We start from the raw sequence: 24,018 nt of genomic DNA, 5'->3' as shown, positions 1-24,018 counted from the left end.
TCAAACCAACCGAGGTCTGACTGGCTCAGTTGTATAATTGGCTTTACCAACTGAACCACCGGGGGGAGCTTTTCTGGACAGGAGGCCAAGAGCTGATTGACTTCATTATTTTGTTCAATTTGAGGCTTTGTTTCAGCAAAAAACCCGCTGGAATGTTCACTCTTGATCACGGCTAAAATGTACAGTAACAGGTAACAGTGATGGAGAAGACCTTTTGGCCCACTTGATGTAATCTTTCAGGAATATTCGCCCTACTGCCTTCCCATTACAGCATCCAGCTGTTCATCGCTCTCTGTATGAAGACGTACTTCCTGACATCTGTCCTAAACTCTTGCCCTGCTGCCTTGACCTGCCCAGCTTGTTCACAGTGTTGTGTTGAGTTTACATTCTCTAAAGCTGTTTGGTATTTCATCTACCTCTACAAAGATCCCCTCTGACATATCACTTTTGAGCGTTAGCTTATCTGGCCATACCTCATAATTCATCCCTTTAACACAGGAATTGGCCTTGTTGATCTCCTGTGCACTACTTCTAGGGCCTGGATTGGTTATTATATGTGATGCCAGCCAGAGGACTACACGGTGCCCCAGGAGAGGCCTGTCCTGAACTGCATGGAATACCCTAAGAGCGGCCTATCCTGAGCTGCATTGTGGCCAAACCAGTGTTTTATGAAGGTTCATCATGACTTCCATACTTTTGTACTCTATGCCTCTATTTATAAAGTCATGATGTGGAGATGCCGGTGATGGACTGGGGTTGACAATTGTAAACAATTTTACAACACCAAGTTATCCAGGATCCCGTATGCTTTTGTAACCACTTTCTCAACCTGCCCTGCCACCTCCAACGATTTATGCACATATACCCCCAGATCTCTCTGTTTCTGTACCCTTTTTAGAGTTGTGCCCTCTGGTTTATATTGCCTCTCCTCGTTCTTCCTACCGAAATGTACCACATTTTTCTGCGTTAAATTTCATCTGCCACGTGTCCGCCCATGTCACCAGCCTGTCTATATCCTCTTGAAGTCTATCACTATCCTCCTCACTGTTTACTACCCTTCCAAGTTTTGTGTCATCTGCAAATTTTGAAATTGTGCCCTGTACACCCAAGTCCAAGTCATTAATATATATCAAGAAAAGCAGAGGTCCCGGCACTGACCCCTGGGGAACACCACTGTGCACCTCCCTCCAGTCCAAAAAACAACCATTCACCACTATTCACTGTTTCCTGTCACTTAGCCAATTCTGTATCCATGTTGCTACTGCCCCCGTTATTCCATGGGCCACAATCTTGATGATAAGCCTACCATGCGACACTTTATCAAACGCCTTTTGAAAGTCCATATACACCACATCAACTGCATTGCCCTCATCTACCCTCTCTGTTACCTCATCAAAAAACTCTATCAAGTTAGTTAAACACGATTTGCCTTTAACAAATCCGTGCTGGCTTTCCCTAATCAATCCCACACTCGTCCAAATGACTGCTAATTCTGTCCCGGATTATCATTTCTAAAAGTTTCCCCACCACTGAGGTTAAACTGACTGGCCTATAGTTGCTGGGTTTATCCATACACCCTTTTTTGAACAAGGGTGTAACATTTGCAATTCTCCAGTCCTCTGGCACCACCCCCGTACCTACGGTTGTTTGGAAGATTATGGCCAGTACCTCTGCAATTTCCACCCTTCCCTCAGTAACCTAGGATGCATCTCATCCGGACCGGGTGACTTATCTACTTTAAGTACAGCTAGCCTTTCTAGTACCTCTTCTTTATCAATTTTTAGCCCATCCAGTATCTCAACTATATCTTCCTTTACTGAGACTCCGTACGCTGACGACACCCAGCTCATCATCACCTCCCTTGACCCCTCCACTTTCTCTGATTTGTCATACTGCTTGTCCGACACTGGATGAGCAAAAATTTCCTTCAACTCAATATTGGGAAGACCCTCCACAAACTCCATTCTCTAGCCATCGACTCCATCCATCTCTGTGGCCATTGTCTGAGGCTGAACCAGACTGTTCGCAACCGTGGATTCCTATTTGACCCTGAGATGAGCTTCTGCCCACATATCCGCTCCATCACCAAGACCACCTACTTTCACCTCTAACATCTCCGCCCCTGCCTCAGCTCATCTGCTGCTGAAACCCTCATCCATGCCTTTGTTACCTCTAGACTCGACTATTCCAATGATCTCCTGGCCGGCCTCCCATCTTCCACCCTCCATAAACTTGAGCTCATCTAAAACTCTGCTGTCTGTATCGTAACTCACACCAAGTCCCGTTCACCCATCATCCCGGTGGTCGCTGACCTGCATTGGCTCACGAGAACACCTCGATTTTAAAATTCTCATCCTTATTTTCAAATCCCTCCATGGCCTCGTCCCTCCCTATCTCTGTAACCTCCTCCAGCCCTACAACCCTCCGAGATCTCTGCGTTCCTCCTCCAATTCTGGCCTCTTGCGCATCCCCGATTTTAATTGCTCCACCATTGGTGGCCGTGCCTTCAGCGGCTGAGGCCCTAAGCTCTGGAATTCCCTCTCTAAATCTCTCCGCCTCTCTACCTCACTCTCCTCCTTTAAGACGCTCCTTAAAACCTACCTCCTTGACTAAGCTTTATTAGCCAAGGCATAGAATACAAGAGCAGGGAGGTTATGCTAGAACTATATAAAACATTGTTAGGCCACAGCTTGAGTACTGCGTACAGTTCTGGTCACCACATTACAGGAAAGATGTGATTGCACTAGAGAGGGTACAGAGGAGATTTACGAATTTTAGCTATGAGAAAAGATTGGATAGGCTGGGATTGTTTTCTTTGGAACAAAGGAGGCTGAGGGGAGATTTAATTATGACGGGACTAGATAGAGTGGATAGGAAGGACCTATTTCCCTTAGCAGAGGGGTCAGTGACCAGGGGGCATAGATTTAATGTAATTGGTAGAAGGATTAGAGGGGAGCTGAGGAGCAGTTTTTTCACCCAGAGGGTGGTGGGGGTCTGGAACTCACTGCCTGAAAGGGTGATAGAGGCAGAAAACCTCAACTCATTTAATAAGTATTTGGATGTGCACTTGAAGTGCTGTAACCTACAGGGCTACAGACCAAGTGCTGGAAATTGGGATCAAGCTGGGATAGCTCTTTTTTGGCCGGCACAGACACGATGGGCTGAATGGCCTCCTTCTGTGCCGTAACTTTCTACGATTCTAAGACTGAAAGGTTTTATTGCATAATAATCTTGCTGCTCTGAGCCAATTGGATCTCGGAGCTCTAGCCAGAGTAAAGTTATGCTGAGGCCGAACACAATTGCCAGGATTCAGTAATGTTTTTGTAATATCCATTTTGCCTCTCTACGCCCTCCTGTAACAGAAATCTGTTCAGTTTCCTTTTTAAAGAAAGCTACAGAATCAGTAGGTTATATTTAACAATTTATTATTAATCTAGATTTGTAAATGCTCTGTAAATCCCTTCCCTCCCTTTAGGCTCCCTTCTGTTTTAGATAGCTGTCCATCTCATGGACCTTCTTGTTGAGTACCCCGCCGTGGACTCCCTTTTTGCCCATCACAAACACCATGGTCTTGATGGTTTTGCCGATGCAGATGCTCTTGCCTTGACCTCCCTTCATCCTCACGTCCATCACTCCGTCATTGTTCACCATGAGGTTGTCCCTGATGACGGAGCATTTCTTTCCCCCGATGGTGATGCCAGTTTGTAAGAAAGCCTTGCGATCCTGCCCTATTAACATGCTGACCTCCTGTGGGGAGATGGCAGCCAACACACCACCAGGCTTGGAAGCCCAGACGGACTTGTTGTCAGCCTGGCCCACAATGGCAGCATCTTCCACATTCTTATCCTTCAGTATACTGTTGATATAATTCTTCCAATCTGACATCCTCTCCTTGATCTAAGATTGGTTTCAAACACTTGTTCCTTGATGATGTCTCACCAATGGCAGCTCATTAATGTGAGAGGACTCAACAGGCAACAACCTAACAGTCCTAGGTCATTGTGAAGTCAGCGAGTGATGTCACGTCATGAGTGACATCACGTCATGAGTGACATCACTCTTTTATGATCGTTCATGCCTTGATTTGTTCTGATGGCTCACATGACTTTTTATAATTCAGCAATGACTGTACCTGAAACAGTTGGCGATTTATACTGTTCATTGCGTATCCTGTTTACAGGCAGATTTCCCCTCACCAACCCCCTCCCCCCATCTTCTGCCCTGCCTTCTCCTCCTGAAGGCACGGACTTACACTGGGATATCATTCCCCGGATGTAGGCAACCCTCCTCTCCTAAAACTCACAACACTTTCCAGCAGGGCCTCCTTTTCTCGCCCTTCTCAAGCCCCAGGGTCTTCATGGTGATGGAGGTATTCTGACCTAGTCCTCCCATCATCATTAAGTCCAGCGTGCCGCTGTTGAGGATATCCCTGATGATCAAGCTCTTCTTTCTCCTAATGGCTATGCCAGTCTGCAAGGAGCAGGAGGAAGCCTTGTTGAATCATTGCCAATCCCTAGTCCAGGGACACCAATGCCACTCCTGCCACTCCCACCACATCATTACTCAGCACAGACTAGGATTTGAACCTGGAGTCTTCTCATACACACCAATCCCAATGATTCAGAAAAGCTGACTGCCCCAAAGTAGCTAAAAAAGACAACATGCAGTGAAGGCCTATGAAGAAGGTCACTGTTTCAAGGCAACTGAATCGGTCAAACTCCCTTTTTATTACATTGGATTTCAGGATTTTTATGAGTTTTGTTTTTCTTGAGAACTGAAACCAAATGATTTCTCTTGTATTCTGGGCACCACACTTTAGGAAGGATGTCAAGGCCTGGGAGAGAGTGTGGAGGAGATTTACCAGAATGGTACCAGGGATGAGGGACTTCAGTTATGTGGAGAGACTGGAGAAGCTGGGATTGTCCTCCTTAGAGCAGAGAAGATAAGGGGAGATTTAATAGAGGTGTTCAAAATTATAAGGGGTTTTGATAGAGTAAATAAGGAGAGACTGTTTCCACTGACAGGAGGGTCGGTAACCAGAGGGCACAGATTTAAAATAATTGGCAAAAAAGCCAGAGGGGTGATGAGGAGAAATGGTTTTACTCACCGAGTTGTTATGATCTGGAATGCGCTGCCTGAAAGGGCGGTGGAAGCAGATTCAATAGTAACTTTCAACAGGGAATTGGACATATATTTAAATAAGAGAAATTTGCAGGGCGTTGGGGAAAGAACGGGGGAGTGGGCCTCTTTCAAAGAGCACGATGGGCCTCCTTCCTTCTGTGCTGCATGATTCTATGAAAAGAAGTAATTAATTACACTGCGAGTGGAGTGGGACATGAACTTGTTAAGACATTGCGTTGTTGTTATACCCAATATTCCATCAGTCGCTTTATAAACGTAAGTGCAAATTTTGGCAACTACACGTGCTCGGCAGTGCATTTACACACTGGGACATTAATGCTCCGAGAAAGCAAGTCTTAAAGAAACGCATGATGATAGTCTAGGAGCAGAAACTTACCACAGATAGCCTCTTAGTAATATATATAAGAAAACAAAAGAATGAGAAGAAACTATTCAGGTCATCAAACCTGCTCATTTCAAGGACCAGATACACTGCACTCTGACACAGACCTCCTGTTCTCCTCCGTTTAATCTACTGAGGGAAAGTGGTGGAGAAATCCTCCCACATCTCCAAAGGTCATGGAACAAAAGTCCAGCATCTTCACACTTCGACTACAACAACTTGCATTTACGTAGCGCCTTTGACATAGTAAAACGTCCCAAGGCACTTCACGGGAGCATAATCAGACAAATTTTGACACTGAGCCATATAAAGAGATATTAGGACAGGTGACCAAAAGCTTGGGCAAAGGGACAGGTTTTAAGGAGAGTCTTAAATGAAGAGAGGGAGGTAGAGGGGCGGAGAGGTTTAGGGAAGAAATTCCAGACTTAGGGCTTAGCCAGGTGAAGGCATGACCGCCAATGGTGGAGCGATGAAAATCGGGGATGCGTAAGAGGCAAGAATTGGAAGAATGCAGAGACCTGAGGGTTGTAGGGCTGGAGGAGGTTACAGAGATAGGGAGGGATGAGGCCATGGAGGGATTTGAAAACAAGGAAGAGAATTTTAAATTCAAGATGTTGCCGGACCAGGAGCCAATGTAGGTCAGCGAGCACAGGGTGTAATGGGTAAACTGGACCTGGTGCGAATTAGGATATGGGCAGGGGGGTATTGGATGAGCTGACGTTTACGGAGAGTGGAAGGTGGGAGGCCGGCCAAGAGATCATTGGAATATTCAACAGACACCTTCCCTCTTACCACTGCCCTAAGATTTTCAACTGACCCTATAGACTTCTGTGGCGAAAATGATGGACTGTATATTTTATATTTTGTGTTGGTCTACACTTGAGCAGACTCTTCACTGGGCATTTGCAGTAAAGTTAGTTAATTTCCTGTCATCAGTGCATACCTGAATACTGGCAGGAGGTGCTGGGAATTGCAGTTCTTTCCTGCCAGCAAGAAAAGTTATTGGGATTTGTCATGTTTGAAATAAGTTGGCAGTTTGGGCAGTTTGGGCAGCTTGTGAAAAAGGGCTGGTGTTGGAAACAAAAGTTTAAGGACATTGTTGCTCTTCTTTGGGAATTTGGGAATGTCTTTATTGTTATGGAGAAGAATAGCTGCTTTTTAGTTCTGAAAATAGATCTTGAAAAAATGACCAGTGCTGTAATTTCAGTTGATGGTTTACAATGTTCGTGTCTGAGTAATCTTACCTCTGTTGCACCCCCTCTAAGGCAAGTATATCCTTCCTTAGATAAGGAGACCAAAACTGCACACAGGTCTCACCAAAGCCCTGTACAATTGCAGCAAGACTTCCTTACTCTTGTACTCCAAAAGGCTAACATACCATTTGCCTTCCTAATTGCTTACTGTACCTGCATGTTAACTTTCTGTGTTTCTTGTACAAGGACACCCAAATCCCTCTGAACACCAACATTTAATAGTTTCTCACCATTTAAAAAATATTCTGTTTTTCTATTCTTTCTACCAAAATGAATAACCTCACATTTCCCCACATTATACTCCATCTGCCACCGTCATGCCTCCTCACTTAACCTGTCTTATATCCTTTTGCAGACTTTTTGGAGGTGATTTTAAACCCCAAGAACGAGCGGGTTGGGGGTGGGTGGGAGTTGAAAATAGTTGTTTTTTGGGGTCGTAACCGTAAAATTTTCGGACTTTGCATTCCCAGTGGGAAGCCTGGACTTTTCCGTGCCGACGTTAAACCCGGAAATAAAGCCGGGTTGCGATCACGACCCAGAAAACAACTATTTTCAACTCCCATCCGGCACCAACCCACCCGTTCTTGGGATTTAAAATCACCCCCTTTGTATCCTCCTCACAGCTTACTTTCCCACCTAGCTTTGTATCGTCAGCAAACTTGGATACATTGCACTCGGTCCCTTCATCTAAGTCATTAATATAGATTGTAAATAGCTGAGGCCCAAGCACTGATCCTTGCGGCACCCCACTAGTTACAGCCTGCCAACCTGAGAATGACCCGTTTATTCCCATTCTCTGTTTTCTGTCTGTTAACCAATCCTCTATCCATACTAATATATTTTCCCAAACCCCATGAGCTCTTATCTTGTGTAATAACCTTTTGTGCGGCACTTTATCGAATGCCTTTTGAAATTCCAAATATACTACATCCACTGGTTCCCCTTTATCTACCCTGCTATTTACATCCTCAAAAAACTCTAATAGATTTGTCAGACATGATTTCCCTTTCATAAAACCATGTTGACTCTGCCTAATCATATTATGATTTTCTAAGTGCCCTGTTACCACATCCTTAATAATAGATTCCAGCATTTTCCCGACGACTGATGTCAGACTAACTGGCCTATAGTTCCCTGTTTTCTCTCTCCCTCCTTTCTTGAATAGCGAGGTGACATTTGCTACCTTCCAATCCACTGGGACCATTCTAGAATCTAGGGAATTCTGGAAGAGCAAAACCAGTGCATCCACTATCTCTGCAGCCACCTCTTTTAAAACCCTCGGATGTAGGCCATCAGGTCCAGGGGATTTGTTGGCTTTTAGTCCCATTAATTTCTCCAGTACTTTTTCTTTACTGATATTAATTACTTTAAGTTCCTCACTCTCATTAGACTCTTGGTTCTCCATTATTTCTGGTATGCTTTTTGTGTCTTCTACTGTGAAGACACAAAATATTTGTTTAATGTCTCTGCCATTTCCTTGTTCCCCATTATAATTTCCCCTGTCTTAGCCTCTAAGGGACCCACATTTACTTTTGCTACTCTCTTTCTTTTTACATACTTGTAGAAGCTCTTACAATCTGTTTTTATATTTCTTGCTAGTTTACTCTCATTCTATTTTCTCCTTTTTTATCAATTTTTTGGTCATCCTTTGCTGGTTTCTAAAACTCTCCCAATCCTCAGGCTTACTAGTCTTCTTGGCAACATTATTAGCCTCTTCTTTTAATCTAATACTATTCTTAACTTCTTTAGTTAGCCACGGATGGATAATTTTTCCTGTGGAATTTTTATTCCTCAATGGAATGTATATTCGTTGAGAATTATAAAATATTTCTTTAAATGTTCACCATTGCTTATCTACCGTCATATCTTTTAATCTAATTTCCCAATCAACCTTCGCCAACTCACCTCTCATGCCTATGTAATGGCATTGTTTGAGTTTGTAATATGACAGGTGGGGTATGGGATGTACTGGATTATGTGCGGATATTTGACCGGTGGGGAGAGTTAGGATACTGGAGCGATGAGCTCTAACGGGAGAGTGACGGGACTAGAGGGACGAGCTCCAACGGGAGAGTGACGGGACTAGAGGGACGAGCTCCAACGGGAGAGTGACGGGACTAGAGGGACGAGCTCCAACGGGAGAGTGACGGGACTAGAGGGACGAGCTCCAATGGCTTTTCCTACTCCTTGATGTTCCTAATGTTCGGAGTGAATCATTTGCTTAAGATGATTTGATGAGTACGTCAACTCCTGGCCTGGCCTGCTTCTCACTGCAGGTTTGGCTGTGCTGCTGGGCTCAGCAGAGCCTGTCGCTTTAAGTGCCTGACAGCACGAGCAAGAGGGATTGGTGGGCTGACTTGCAGGAAGGAGCAGTGCCAATCCCTGAAAGTCAGGCGAGTGCTGGGGTCAAACACACACAGAGCTGCAGGGCTGGTTATCTCTCGAGTGCTCTGAGCAAGGCCGTCTGATTGGATGAGTATGTATTCGTTTCTGATTGGGTGGGAGGATCCAGGAAGTGGAAGTTGATCCAGCTGTTGCTGTGTTTACTCGTAAAACAAAAATTCACCTGGATTTCCTGCCGATCGCCGGGGTCTTGGACAGCAAGCTGGCAGAACCGATCATGACGGTAAAGAGAAACCTCACTTTCTTTGTCCATGATTTCTTGTTTTTTTTGGTTTGCTTTTTCAACTTGGAGCTTCGGGCAGACGTGGCTGTGTGAGTCGCCTGCTCCTGCCTGAAAGCTTTTCACAGGCAAAAGTTTAAAGTGTGTCGAGGACAGTTAATAAACGTCTGGGCTGCTGTTGGAAGAGTTTAACTTTGGGACTGGTGAGGAAGTCGTTGAAACTGTCTTTTGCTTACCATATATCCCAGGTCCTGTTTGGATGCAGTGCTCGTCATTTACACTGCTGGCACTCGGTTATAGGGACTGCATTTCCCTCACCTGCCCAGGTGGGTCAGGACAGGCCCTCTATCAACTCCACCCCCCACCACATCCTGCCATGAACTTGGTCCAGTTACTTGTGTTGGAGATCATTTAAACATTTATGGCAGTTGTACTTTTTATGCTGCTGTACATGTTGTATTGAATGTTTTATATTGCATTATGTTTAGTCTCGCTGGGCGTGTCGTGTCGCTGTACATTTTATTGTTTAGGTATGATTACTTTTTCTCTCGCCGTGCATGTTATCTTGACTACGTGTTTCTGTATGTTTCTTACATGTCATCTTCCTGTATGATTTGTACATTTCGCCATTGCATGTTTGGTACATTTTAGTGTTGCTGTATGTTTTGTATTTCTATACGTTGCTCCTCATTATACATTTTGTTTCACTGTTCGCTTTGTCTCACTGCGTGATTTGCGCCTCGCTGGTTGTATTGTCTTGCTGTAATTTTTACATTGCTGTTTAGCACGCCGTGCATTAGAATCGTAGAATGATGCAGCACAGAAGGAGGCCGTTCGGCCCATCGTGCCTTTGAAAGAGCTGTCCAATTAGCCCCGCTCCTCTGCTCGTTCCCCATAGCCCCTGCAATTTTCTCCCCTTCAAGTATTTATCCAATTCCCTTTTGAAAGTGATTATTGAATCTGCTTCCACCGCCCTTTCAGGCAGAGCATTCCAGATCATCACAACTCGCTGCGTAAAAAAAATAAATTCTTCTGATCTCTCCCCTTGGTTCTTTTGCCAGTTACCTTAAATCTGTGTTTTCTGGTTTTGAAAAGAAATGATAGACGTTTAAGAGACACAGAAAATGTGCGTAAAGCTGAGGTGGTTGGGGAAGGTCTCAAACGGAGAAAGAAAAAGCTAACTGAGTAGAACAAGTTTCCAGCAGCCTGAGAAGGAAAAAGCCACGGGTTCAGGCCGCACGGCAGCATGGCGTTCCGAAGGAAGGTCCTCTCCCAAAGTACCAACACATGTTCCCTCAGCCTAAAGTCGCCATCCCTCCAGGATTGTCCTGGAGTCTCCAGGAATTAAAGATTAATCTCCTGGACACTGCTGCGAGCAACACCTGGGAGAAAAACCATACGGGCAATAAAAGAATTGTGCTTTTTTTTCATTTTCTTGGAACACGTTTGTTTATTAGTTATAAAAAATATTGGAGATGGGGGGGGGGGGGCGTAGAAAAGGCTGTTTGAGTGGACGGGGTGTGGGGGGGGGGGGTCGGAGGTCATGTGATGAAACCCACCTATGTCCAACCAGAGTTGGCAGCCCCACCCCCCAGAAGCACTGACACACCCATCCCTCATCGCCAGCATCTCCTCCTGAAAGGAAAGTGGGAGCTACTTTTATGTTTTGATGTTATTCAAGTCAGTATTGGATCAGAAAGACGGCCGAGTACCTAATAGAAAGATGAGGGGTTGTTCCTCGAGTAAAGGTCAAAAACCGAGAGGTCAGAGTGGGGAAGTGGCGAGTGACCGGGAGCTCAGGGTCACACTTACGGGCAGAATGGAAGGGTTCAGCAAAGCAACGTTTGGTCTCCCACCCCCTCTCTGCAGGAGGCAGCTCCTGGAGCAGTAGATACAGTAAACCAGGTCGCAGGAAACAACATATTTCAACTGAGTGGATTTCAAGGGTCAGGCGCTCCCATCAGGCGAAAGGGGTGGGTTGAGGGTGGATTGTCCTTATGGAGGAGGGGCTCTTATTCTCCTCCTGATGACCAGCTTACAGAGAATTTACAGCATGGGACCAGGGATGAGGGACTTCAGTTACGTGGAGAGTCCAGAGAAGCTGAGATTGTTCTCCTTACAGCAAAGAAGGTTAATGGGAGGTTTAATAGAGGCGTTCAAAATCATGAGGGGTTTTGATAGAGTAGATAGGGAGAAACTGTTTCCAGTGGCAGAAGGGTCGGTAACCAGAGGACACAGATTTAAGGTAATTGGCAAAAGAACCTGAGGCGACATGAGGAGAATTTTTTTTACGCAGCGAGTTGTTATGATCTGGAATGTGCCGCCTGAAAGGGCAGAGGAAGCAGATTCAATAATAACTTTCAAAAGGGAACTTGAAGGGGACGATGGGCCGAATGACATCCTTCTGTGCTGTATCATTCTATGATTCTATAATTTACAACAAAGAAACAGGCCATTCGGCCCAACATGCCGGTGTTTATGCTCCACACGAGCCTCCTCTCACCCCTCTTCATCCAACCCTATCAGCATACCCTTCTATTCCTTTCTCCCTCATGTTCTTCCCCTTAAATGCATCCTAGATTTACTAAGATGATGGGAAGATGGGATTAGAATGGGCACCTGGTTGTTCTTCGAGCTGGCACAGACACGATGGGCCGAACGGCTGTGCTGTATCTTTTCTATGGTTGTATGATACCAGAACTGAGAGGTTGTACCTATCAAGAAAGATTGAGCAGGCTGGGCTCATTTCTCTAGAAAAGAGAAGGCTGAGGGGTGACCTGATTGAGGTCTTTAAGACTATGAAAGGGTTTGATAGGATAGACATAGAGAAGATGTTTCCACTTGTGGGGGAGACCAGAACTAAGGACCATAAATATAAGACAGTCACTAGTAAATCCAATAGGGAATTCAGGAGAAACTTTCTTACCCAGAGAGTGGTTAGAATAGCATAGATGCATTTAAGGGGAAGCTAGATAAACACATGAGGGAGAAAGGAATAGAAGGATATGCTGATAGGGTGAGCTGAAGCAGGGTAGGAGGAGGCTCGTGTGGAGTGTAAACGCCAACATGTTGGGCCGAATGGCCTGTTTCTGTGCTGTACATTCTATGTAATGTTATTCACCTCAACTACCCCGTGTGGTAGCAAGGTTCACATTCTAACCACTCTCTGGGTAAAGACGTTTCTCCTGAATTCCTTTATTGGTGACTACCTGGACCTGATGGCCTACATCCTAGCATTTTAAAAGAGGTGGCTGCAGAGATAGTGGATGCGCTAATTTTGATCTTCCAGAATTCCCTAGATTCTAGAATCGTCCCTGTGGATTGGAAGGTAGCAAATGTAATTCCGCTATTCAAGAAAGGAGGGAGAGAGAAAACAGGGAACTACAGGCCAGTTAGCCTGACATCAGTAGTAGGAAAAATGCTGGAATCTATTATTATGGATGTAGTAACAGGGCACTTAGAAAATCATAATATGATTAGGCAGAGTCAACATAGTTTTATGAAAGAGAAATCATGTTTTTTGAGGATGTAAATAGCAGGGTAGATAAAGGGGAACCAGTGGATGTAGTATATTTGGATTTTCAAAAGGCATTCGATAAGGTGCCACACAAGAGGTTGTTACACAAGATTAGGGCTCATGGGATTGGGGGTAATATATTAGCATGGACTGAGGATTGGTTAACGGACAGAAAACAGAGTAGGAATAAACGGGTCATTCTCAGGTTGGCAGGCTGCAACTAGTGGGGAGCCACAAGGATTGGTGCTTGGGCCTCAGCTATTTACAATCTATATTAATGACTTAGATGAAGGGACCGAGTGCAATGCATCCAAGTTTGCTGATGATACAAAGCTAGGTGGGAAAGTAAGCTGTGAGGAGGCTGCAAAGGGATAGAGACAGGTTAAGTGAGTGGGCAAGAAGGTGGCAGATGGAGTATAATGTGAGGTTAATCACTTTGGTAGGAAGGATAGAAAAACAGAATATTTTTTAAATGGTGAGAAACTATTAAATGTTGATGTTCAGAGGGATTTGGGTGTCCTTGTACATGAAACACAAAGTTACCATGCAGGTACAGCAAGCAATTAGGAAGGAAAATGGTATGTTAGCCTTTATTGTAAGGGGGTTGGAGTATAAGAGTAAGGGAAGTCTTGCTGCAATTATATAGGGCTCTGGTGAGACCACACCTGGAGTACCGTGTACAGTTTTGGTCTCCTGACTGAAGGAAGGATATACTTGCCTTGGAGGCGGTGCAACAAAGGTTCACTAGATTAATTCCTGGGATAAGGGGTTTGTCCTATGAGGAGAGATTGGGTAGAATTGGCCTATACTCTCTGGAGTTTATAAGAATGAGAGGTGATCTCATTGAAATATATAAGATTCTTATAGGGCTTAACAAGGTAGATGCTGAGAGGCTGCTTCCCTGGCTGGAGAGTCTAGAACTGGGGGTCAAAGTCTCAAGATAAGGGGTCGGACATTTAGGACTGAAATGAGGAGGAATTTCTTCACTCAGAGGGTTGTTAATCTTTGGAATTCTCTACCCCAGAGGGCTGTGGATGCTCAGTCGTTGAGTATATTCAAGGCTGAGATCGATCGATTTTTGGACACTAAGGGAATCAAGGGATATTGATCGGGCGGGAAAGTGGAGTTGAGGTAGAAGATCAGCCATGATCTTATTGAATGGTGGAGCAGGCTCGAGGGGCCGGATGGCCCACTCCTGCTCCTATTTCTTACGTTCTTATTTCTGGCTCCTAATTTTGACCACCTACACTGGCTCCCGGCCTGGGGGGGTGGTGTGGAGCCCAGAAAGATCCAGGCAACAGGAACGGCAGCAAAAGAGCTGAGAAGAGAAATGCCCCTGATAAGAAATCACTCCCGGAGGAGCTTTAGTTTAGCTCTCGGTGCTATTTTTAACGCACTGGATAATGTGTTGACATTAAATTCCTCTTTGAGTTATTTATTTTAAACAGATTAGTGACATGTCAAAATAGCGTGGACAGGAATTTAAATCCAAACGTATTATCCAGGGCACTTATCATAGTGCACAGAGAGCGTTAAACCCCAAGGGACTCTGGAGGAAGTTCTTCACTTAAGGAAAATTGGAGAGGGCATGTTTTTGTCTGTAATTAGAATTGGGAAACATCTTCGAAATGTGCGCTCTCTGTTGGTGCCGTTACACTAGTGAGTCCTTAAGTATGGACTTCCCCCTCCCCCCCCCCCGTTCCATTAGGAGGGGTTGGTGCCCATTGATCCTCCATCCCACTCTCCAAGGAGAAAAGACCCTGTGGACCTGATTTTAACTTCCGATTCCACCAGGCCGCGGGGGGGGGGGGCAGTTAAAACGAGATTGTGGACCACAAGAGGCCCAGCAGGCAAGTTTTAATTTTTATCTTAGGCTTCCTTGTGGGCCAGAAGGAGCAGGCACGTCCCCCAGGCCCCGCGAGGAAGCCTTGGGCCTCCCTTGCCCCAGGCTCCTCCTCCCCTCTTTCCCCGCCCCCACCACTCACCTGACTGCCAGGGACCGATCTCCTGGGTCCCCGGCTGCGGCCTCCTGCCTGCGATCACCGGCCGGGTAGTGGATCTGGCCGGGTTCAGGCGGGACTCTGATGGAAGATACTGCAATAACGCCCGGGCGTTAAGATCAGCCAGGTCTCCAGACTCCCCCGATGAGCCAAATCTCTATTGTGTATAAATGAAAGGGGTGTTTACAGCAGGGACTGCAGCAGAACCTAGAGTAGGCAGTGACTGATACATAGGGTCAGTATTACTGCTGTGCTCAGCGCTGGCCTGTTCTTGGCTCAAGGTTTGATCGATCATTTTATTTGCCAGGAATCTGGCAGAAGTTCAACATATAGGCCTGCGCCAAATGTGTTCTATATACGTGGCCTTCTGCTCGTTTATAAACCGCAGAACAAATAACCAGGAGTAAATTACAGGCTGGAATCGAATCAAAGGATTCAGATGGTTTATATATAGAATAACGGATACACAGGAGTGAGATGCAGGCTGGAATCTAACCAAAGGGTTCGGGTTGTTTGTAAATAGAATAACGAATAGCAGGGCATGTATATTTTATCACGTTTGGTACATACGACTGTAGATTTTTTGATGTAACAATAATAATTCTCTGCCAATAATTCATAGCTGCCATTTTCTGCCGTTTGCCATGGGTCTCATTTCAGGCCTTGTTGCTGCTGTAGAAAACCCTTAGCTAAAGTCCACTTGTTCTGTCACATTTCCTGTCACATTTCCCATCACCCTCTTTGATTAAGACCCCCATTGCGATGAAACTGTGGATTCTCTGACTTGCTGTGAGCAACGCCACAGGTGATCTGCTAGTTAGGAGTGCAGTGAGCCTGGGGAAATGATTGAGAGTCATGTGGCAGAGCAGGCCGCTGGTCAATGAGTGCGTGGAGCAGGCGTCCATCTGTGCTGAGCTGGTGGGTTTGGAAGGAGTACACTTGTGGCTTTTATTGGCCACTGAGGGCTCTGCAGTTTTGGATTGCTTCACATTTTCATTACACGAGAACTAGGAATGTGCAGGGCGAGGGAAGGTCAGTGAGAACACAGGCTCTGCACTCTGCAAACCAAACTCTGGCATTGCTACGTTAAGCTGCATTTCAAACAATCCCAAGGGTTGTGAATATTTCAAATGTAAATGCAGTTCATTGCTGATCAGGACTGAGCCAGAGGTGCACACGGTGTTAGTGGAGGCTATCAGAGTATTGGGAAGAGTTCTTATCATTTTAAGTGATTTGCATTACCTTATGGTGCATTGTATTTAAAATAATATCAGCCCCAGTAACGTACATTGTATATAAAATAATAACAAACCCAGTAAAGTTACATTGTATATAAAATACTAACAGACCCAGTAAAGTTACATTGTATATAAAATACTAACAGACCCAGTAAAGTTACATTGTATATAAAATACTAACAGACCCAGTAAAGTTACATTGTATATAAAATAATAACAGACCCAGTAAAGTTACATTGTATATAAAATACTAACAGACCCAGTAAAGTTACATTGTATATAAAATACTAACAAACCCAGTAAAGTTACATTGTATGTAAAATACTAACAGACCCAGTAAAGTTACATTGTATATAAAATAATAACAGACCCAGTAAAGTTACATTGTATATAAAATACTAACAAACCCAGTAAAGTTACATTGTATGTAAAATACTAACAAACCCAGTAAAGTTACATTGTATATAAAATACTAACAAACCCAGTAAAGTTACATTGTATGTAAAATACTAACAAACCCAGTAAAGTTACATTGTATATAAAATACTAACAGACCCAGTAAAGTTACATTGTATATAAAATAATAACAGACCCAGTAAAGTTACATTGTATATAAAATACTAACAGACCCAGTAAAGTTACATTGTATATAAAATACTAACAAACCCAGTAAAGTTACATTGTATGTAAAATACTAACAGACCCAGTAAAGTTACATTGTATATAAAATACTAACAGACCCAGTAAAGTTACATTGTATATAAAATACTAACAAACCCAGTAAAGTTACATTGTATGTAAAATACTAACAGACCCAGTAAAGTTACATTGTATATAAAATACTAACAGACCCAGTAAAGTTACATTGTATATAAAATACTAACAGACCCAGTATCATTACAATGTATATAAAATATCAGACTCAGTAAAGTTACATTGTATATAAAATACTAACGGACCCAGTAACATTTCATTGTATATAAAACACACTGACAGACCTAGTACTGGCCAACAGGACCCCCGCAATCAGCTCACCCCTCTCCACCGATGTTGGAACCCCCCCTCCCGATCTTCAAGGCCCCCCCGATGACGTCCACCTCCCCTCCCCGCTCCGATTTTGTTCTACAGCCCACGATCTCGCTCTCTCCCTCCCGCCTCCCTCTCTGATTCACGGCATCTTTCCCTCCCGACAGGCTGCCAGCCTGTCAATCTGGTGCCCTGGGTTCCTGGCACCAAGCTAAAATCGTGCTCTTTGTTAACCTATTGGATTAATCTTGACCGTTAGTGAAACAGCCTCTTTTCCCTCATTTTATAACTGGGTCTATTAGTTATAAAAATATTTTTATAACTAGTAAATGAAAGTGTTCAAAGAAAATTTAAGAAAACACATATTGTTTAATGCCCCAGTGATTTTTCTCCCGGGTTTTGCTCGCAGCAGTGTCCTGGAGATTAATCTTCAAGTCCTGGAGACTCCAGGGCATTCCTGGAGACTCCAGGGCAATCCTGGAGGGTTGGCAACCCCACCCCTACACCACAAATTTCCCCCCACCCCATTCCCTTTTTAGGCTAGCTGCCTTCACTAGGCCGAGGCTGCACCGGGAGCTGCGAATAATGCCAGAAATGAGCAGGAAGAATTGTTAGGAGTCAGCACAGTGCTGTTCTGGCGAGGTTGCAGTCAGGTTCTGGACTGAACTTTGCAGGACCTCAAAGACTAGCCTTTGTGTTTTTGAGTCATGAACACTCTGCGTGTGGGTACACATCCAGGCACTTGTGTTCCTCTTGAAGAATTTGAAGGCTGCGTGTTGGAATATTTGTTCTGCCTCTTGGTGCTGGAATGCAGAATTTAACCTCGCGCTGCGGCTGCATTCTGAGGGGGTCTGTTTAAGACTGTCAATCCAGTGACCTTTCACCCAGGAATTAATCGCTGGCACTTGGCCTTTTATTCACCCTGCTCCGAGCTGGAGTACGGTGAGGTCTGCCCCCGCCCCCCAAAAGCCCTTTCAAACTTCCGACCGGGTAGTGAATGAATTTGGAGACAATTATTTGAGACGCCTCCTTTAATGATCTGAATGTAAAACACCCCAGTATACGGCAAGCGATTCTGTTCACCCTGGTCTGGGGGTGGGGTGGGAGGGGGATGGTAATTAACAAAGACTCTTTTTGTCTTGTCATCTGCATCATTAATTATGTTCAGCCCCGCCCACTGGAACAAGAGAACCTGGGAGTCTGAAGATGACCTCCTGGTGACCCAGGACGGCAGCCCTCACCTTGTCACTTGGATTTCGGTAAAGTCACATCGAGCTTACAGCACAGAAACAGGCCATTCGGTCCAACTGGTCTCTGCTGGTGTTTATGCTCCACACGAGCCTCCTCCCTCCCTACCTCACCTAACCCGAGCAACATATCCTTATTTTACTTTCTCTCTCATGTTCCTATCTAGCTTCCCCTTAAAGGCATCGTTTAGTGTCATTTTGTGGACATTAAATTGCCATGCCATGTCCATCTGGGCTGCGAAGAACGGACAACAGTAAATTATAGACCGGGGGGTGTGTCTGGAGAGAGAATGTTTAGTCGTATCGCACGAGGGTGCAGTATGGTTAGCTACAAGGGGTGAGAGCAACTTGAGGTGATGGAGTAAGAGTGTCGCCCAAGAAAGTGGCAGCCCAGCATGTTGCCCCATAGGGTGGGTGCAGGTTCATGCCCACACGTCTCTCCCTCTGTGCCCACGGTCTCGCTCGCGCCCGGTGCCCACGGTCTCGCTCGCGCCCGGTGCCCACGGTCTCGCTCGCGCCCGGTGCCCACGGTCTCGCTCGCGCCCGGTGCCCACACATCTCTCCCGCCGTGCCCACGGTCTCGCTCGCGCTCTGTGCCCATGGTCCTGCCCGCGCCCGGTGCCCATGGTCTCTGTTCTTCATGCCACCTGTTACCTTGGTTTTCCCCTCCGTGGTGTGGTACTTTGGTGTGCCAACGTACTGTAACCCACTGTGGTTTGACTATCTGTGTCTCCTGCACTCCCAGTTGAGAGGCTGAGCCTGTGATTGTAGATCCCTGGAACCAGCCGGAAATGGATCAGGTTAATTCAGTGACAACATCAACTGGCATATAATGTGGAATGCGCTGCCTGAAAGGGTGGTGGAAGCAGATTCAATTGTAACTTTCACAAGGGAATTGGATAAATACTTGAAAGGGGAGAACATTTGCAGGGCTGAGGGGAAAGAGCAGGGGAGTGTGGCTAATTGGTGAGGTCTTTCAAAGAGCCGGCACAGGCACGATGGGCCTAATGGCCTCCTTCTGTGCTGTAAGAGTCTATTGTTTTATACACCGCTTTTAACATGCGAAACGCTTAAAAATGCTTCATGGAGCCCTATGGAAAACGGGTGCCGAACCAGGAACGGAGAGGTGGGGGGGGAGGGGCTAACTAAAAGCTTGGAGGAAGAGATGTCTTTTGAAGAAGTTTTACGGAGGGGAGAGAGGTTTAAGGGAGGAAATTTCAGGGAGTTAGGGCAAAGTTGTTGATTTGTCGTCTTTGTTTTTCAAACAGGAAATCGTCACAGTATTGGGAAGGAAATGAGCCCAGTGGAGCTGTACATTGCTTCACACTCTTGGTGTAGACAAAGCACCAGGTTCTCATTCTGTCCTACAGGGAGGCAGAGAAGGACAGTGTAACGTCTCATTGCCCGTCAGCTTTCTGCTTCCCTCCCCTCCCTTGCTGAAGGTGTCTCAGGTGGTCGTCGTCCACGTGCAGGTGTTGTCCAGCTGTTTGACCGCAGAGGGCAGCAGTCAGAGCTGAACACAATGCTGCCCTCACCAGATGTCCATATGGCGCCCGTGTCCAGCAGGAGTCACTGGGTACCGACCGATCAGGAGCGGTGACCCCGGGCTGATTCTTTCCCTTCTGTAATGATGGGGCAGTGAGGCCAATCCTATTGCTCCAGCTGCAATCTACGAACTCCGCACAGCCCAGAGCTTGGACCTGTGTCCTTCCTCACTGTGCCCTTCCCGGCCTGTGTGGCTCGTCCCCTCACTGAGCCATTGGGGAGATTACACTGCCCTATCTTAAAAGAAAACACATTTCCCACTCTTGGCTCTGGATCAGTAGGAACTGGCCGTCAATGTTTGGACCCCCCCGAGTGCAAAAGCGTTCCTGGACCCACCGAGAGTCACGTTGCCGTTCTCGTATACCCTCAGACAGGCGGTTTGATACATTCCCACGAGGGGGAAAGGGAGGGCAACCAAGGATGGTGAAAGAGAGATAGAGAGTAAGATGAAGCAGAAAAAGAGGGCGTATGACACATATCAGGTTGATAATACAAGTGAGAACCAGGCTGAATATAGAAAGTTCAGAGGGGAAGTGAAAAAGGAAATAAGAGGGGCAAAGAGAGAGCATGAGAATAGACTGGCGGCCAACATAAAAGGGAATCCAAAAGTCATCTATCGGCATATAAACAGTAAACGGATAGTGAGAGGAGGGGTGGGGCCAATTAGGGATCAAAAAGGAGATCTACTCATGGAGGCAGAGGGCATGGCTGAGGTACTAAATGAGTACTTTGCATCTGTCTTTACCATGGAAGAAGATGCTGACAAAGTCACAGTAAAAGAAGAGGTAGTTGAGATATTGGATGGGCTAAAAATTGATAGAGGAGGTACTAGAAAGGCTGGCTGTACTAAAAGTAGATAAGTCACCTGGTCTGGATTGGATGCATCCTAGGTTGCTGAGGGAAGTAAGGGTGGAAATTGCATAGGTACTGGCCATAATCTTCCAATCATCCTTAGATACGAAGTTGGCTAAGTGACAGAAAACAGAGAATTGTGGTGAACGGTTGTTTTTTGGACTGGAGGGAGGTGTACAGTGGTGTTCCGGTGCCGGGACCACTGCTTTTCTTGATATATATTAATGACTTGGACTTGGGTGTACAGGGCACAATTTCAAAATTTTCAGATGACACAAAACTTGGATGTGTAGTAAACAGTGAGGAGGATTGTGATAGACTTCAAGAGGATATAGACAGGCTGGTGGAATGGGCGGACACATGGCAGAGGAAATTTAACACAGAGAAGTCCGAAGTGATACAATTTGGCAGGAAGAACGAGGAGAGGCAATATAAAGGGTACAATTCTAAATGGGATGCAGGAACAGAGAGACCTGGGGGTATATGTGCACAAATTGTTGAAGGTGGCAGGGCAGGTTGAGAAAGCGGTTAAAAAGGTATACGGGATCCTGGGCTTTATAAATAGAGGCATGGAACACAAAAGCAAGGAAGTTATAGTGAACCTTCATAAAACGCTGGTTCAGCCACAGATGGAATATAGGGGGGTGATTTTAGATCCCAAGAACGGGTGGGTTGGGGGCAGGTGGGAGTTGAAAATAGTTGCTTTCTGGGTTGCGACCGGAACCCGGCTTTATTTCCGGGTTTAACATTGGCACGGAAAAGTCCAGGCTTCCCGCTGGGAATGCAAAGTCCGAAAATTTTGCGGTTGTAACCCCAAAAAAACAACTATTTTCAACTCCCACCCGCCCGTTCTTGGGGTTTAAAATCACCCCTCATTTTGTCCAATTCTGGGCACCGCACTTTAGGAAAGATGTGAAGGCCTTAGAGAGGCCTTAGAAAACTGTTACCATTGGCGGAAGGGTCGAGAACCAGAGGACACAGATTTAAGATGATTGGCAAAAGAACCAAAGGTGACATGAGGAAAAACTTTTTTACACAGCGAGTGGTTAGGATCTGGAATGCACTGCCTGAAAGGGTGATGGAGGCAGATTCAATTGTGGCTTCAAAAAGGAATTGGATAAATACTTGAAGGGAAAAGATTTGCAGGGCTACGGGGAAAGAGCGGGGGAACGGGACTAACTGGATTGCTCTTACAAAGAGCCGGCACGGGCTCGATGGGCCGAATGGCCTCCTTCTGTGCTGTAACCATTCTATGATGGAACCACCAGAAACTCTTCCAGTGATTGTCATTTCAATAGTTTTGTTTTACTGGGCCGATCCCAAACCCCCTGACAAAGACCCTTTTTACTGGTTGCTAGGAGACTTGAGGTACCACCAAGACAAAGTGTTCCTGTCTGGTTGTTTTTCCCCTTCATCCGTGCTGAGGGATACCAGAGCCTCCGCCTCCTGGCTCTCAACTTAGCACATTTCTGATCAGGAAGAAAGACTTGCATTTATATATCTCCATTCACAACCTCAGGACATCCCAAAGCGCTGTACAGCCAATGAAGTGTAGCCACTCTTGTAATGTAAGAAACACGGCAACCAATCTGCACACAGCAAGATCCCACAAACTGCAATGTTTGAGGGATAAATATTGGCCCAGGAGAGAACTCCCCTGCTCTCCTTCGAAATAGCGCAGTGGGATCTTTTACGCCCACCTGAGAGGGTAGACGGGGCCTCGGTTGAACGTCTCATCCGAAAGACGGCACCTCCGACAGTGCAGCGCTCCCTCAGCACTGGCACCGGGGGAGTGTCAGCCTGAGTTATGTTCTCAAATCGCTGGAGATGCAACTTTCTGACTCAGAAGCGAGCGTGCTACCAACTGAGCCACAGCCGACAAGAATCTAAATGGAGTGTTGCTACCTCACCATGTGGTGCCCATGGGCAGTGCCAGCATGCCACACCTTAATAGAAAAGTGACTTGGGGTACATTAAAGAAACAAAGAACTTGAATTTAAACTGTGCCTTATCACATCTCTCATTAATGGCCAAAAGTACTTCACAGTTTGCAGTCACTGTTGTTAAGCAGGTGAAAGCGGCAGACATTTCAAACACAGCAAAATCCTCAATAAGATGGATGACTAAATCTGTTTTTGGTGATATCAGTTGTGGGAGGAATGAGTCAGCTTGAAGACCCTGACCCATCAAATAATATTCTTGGGATTCTTAACATCCAACTGAATAGGTAGACGGAAGGCCCCCCCCCTGACACTGCCGCAGTCTCTCAGTACTGCACCGGAGAGCCAGCGGACATTATGTGCTCAATTCCAGCACTTTATAGGAAACTCGAGCTCATCCAAAACTCTGCTGCCCGTATCCTAACTCGCACCAGCTCCTGTTCACCTATTAAACCTGTGCTCGCTGACCTACGTTGCCTCCATTTTAAAATTCTCATCCTTGTTTTCAAATCCCTCCATGGCCCTCGCCCCTCCTTATCTCTGTAACCTCCTCCAGCCCCACAAACTTCTGAGATCTCTGCGCTCCTCCAATTCTGGCCTCTTGCGCATCCCCAGTTTTCATCGCTCCACCATTGGCGGCCGTGCCTTCAGCTGCCTAGGCCCTAAGCTCTGGAATTCCCTCCCTAAACCTCTCCGCCTCTCTCTCCTCCTTTAAGACGCTCCTTAAAACCTACCTCTTTGACCAAACTTTTGGTCACCTGTCCTAACATCTCCTTATGTGGCTCAGTGTCAAATTTTGTTTGATAATCGCTCCTGTGAAGCGCCTCGGGACGTTTTACGACATTAAAGGCGCTATATAAATGCAAGTTGTTGTTGCTGCTATACTGCCGGCATTAACCTGCTTAAAATGAATATCTTTCTTCACTGGCCAGTGGAAATGCACTGAAGGCCGACACACCAACTGTGCCCAGCGTAATTTCAACCCCATTGTGTCGGGGGGGGGAGAAAATCCCAAACCAACCACAAAAATGTGCCACTCAATTCAACAACAGAGCCTCTGGGGCTTTATCTTCAGGCTGGATTTTCTGCTGAACACAGTGCTCAGTGTAAACATCAAACAATGTCGCACTGTGGGTTTGGCTCGGTTTATTTGCCGAGATGTAAATATAATGTTTGTGTTTCCTTTTGTGCTTTCAACAGTCAGCGATTGGGGGAAGGGGCGGATTTGCACGAGGGAGGGTTGGGGGGAGGGA

The 24,018-nt window shown here is 45.8% G+C and overlaps 2 protein-coding genes across 3 annotated transcripts in view; one reads left to right on the top strand and one right to left on the bottom strand.

Moving 5' to 3' along the window:
- LOC137305738 (myosin phosphatase Rho-interacting protein-like) overlaps positions 1-24,018 on the top strand; it is a 242,455-nt gene that overhangs the window by 126,461 nt on the left and 91,976 nt on the right. The window lies entirely within an intron of this gene.
- Positions 3,472-3,885, bottom strand: LOC137305384 (profilin-3-like). The gene has a single exon (XM_067974219.1). The coding sequence runs from the start codon at positions 3,883-3,885 to the stop codon at positions 3,472-3,474; it is 414 nt and encodes a 137-aa protein (XP_067830320.1).

Source organism: Heptranchias perlo, chromosome 40 (genome assembly GCF_035084215.1).
Source record: "Heptranchias perlo isolate sHepPer1 chromosome 40, sHepPer1.hap1, whole genome shotgun sequence".
NCBI lineage: Eukaryota > Metazoa > Chordata > Chondrichthyes > Hexanchiformes > Hexanchidae > Heptranchias > Heptranchias perlo.
This window is presented reverse-complemented; position numbering and strand designations above follow the sequence as displayed.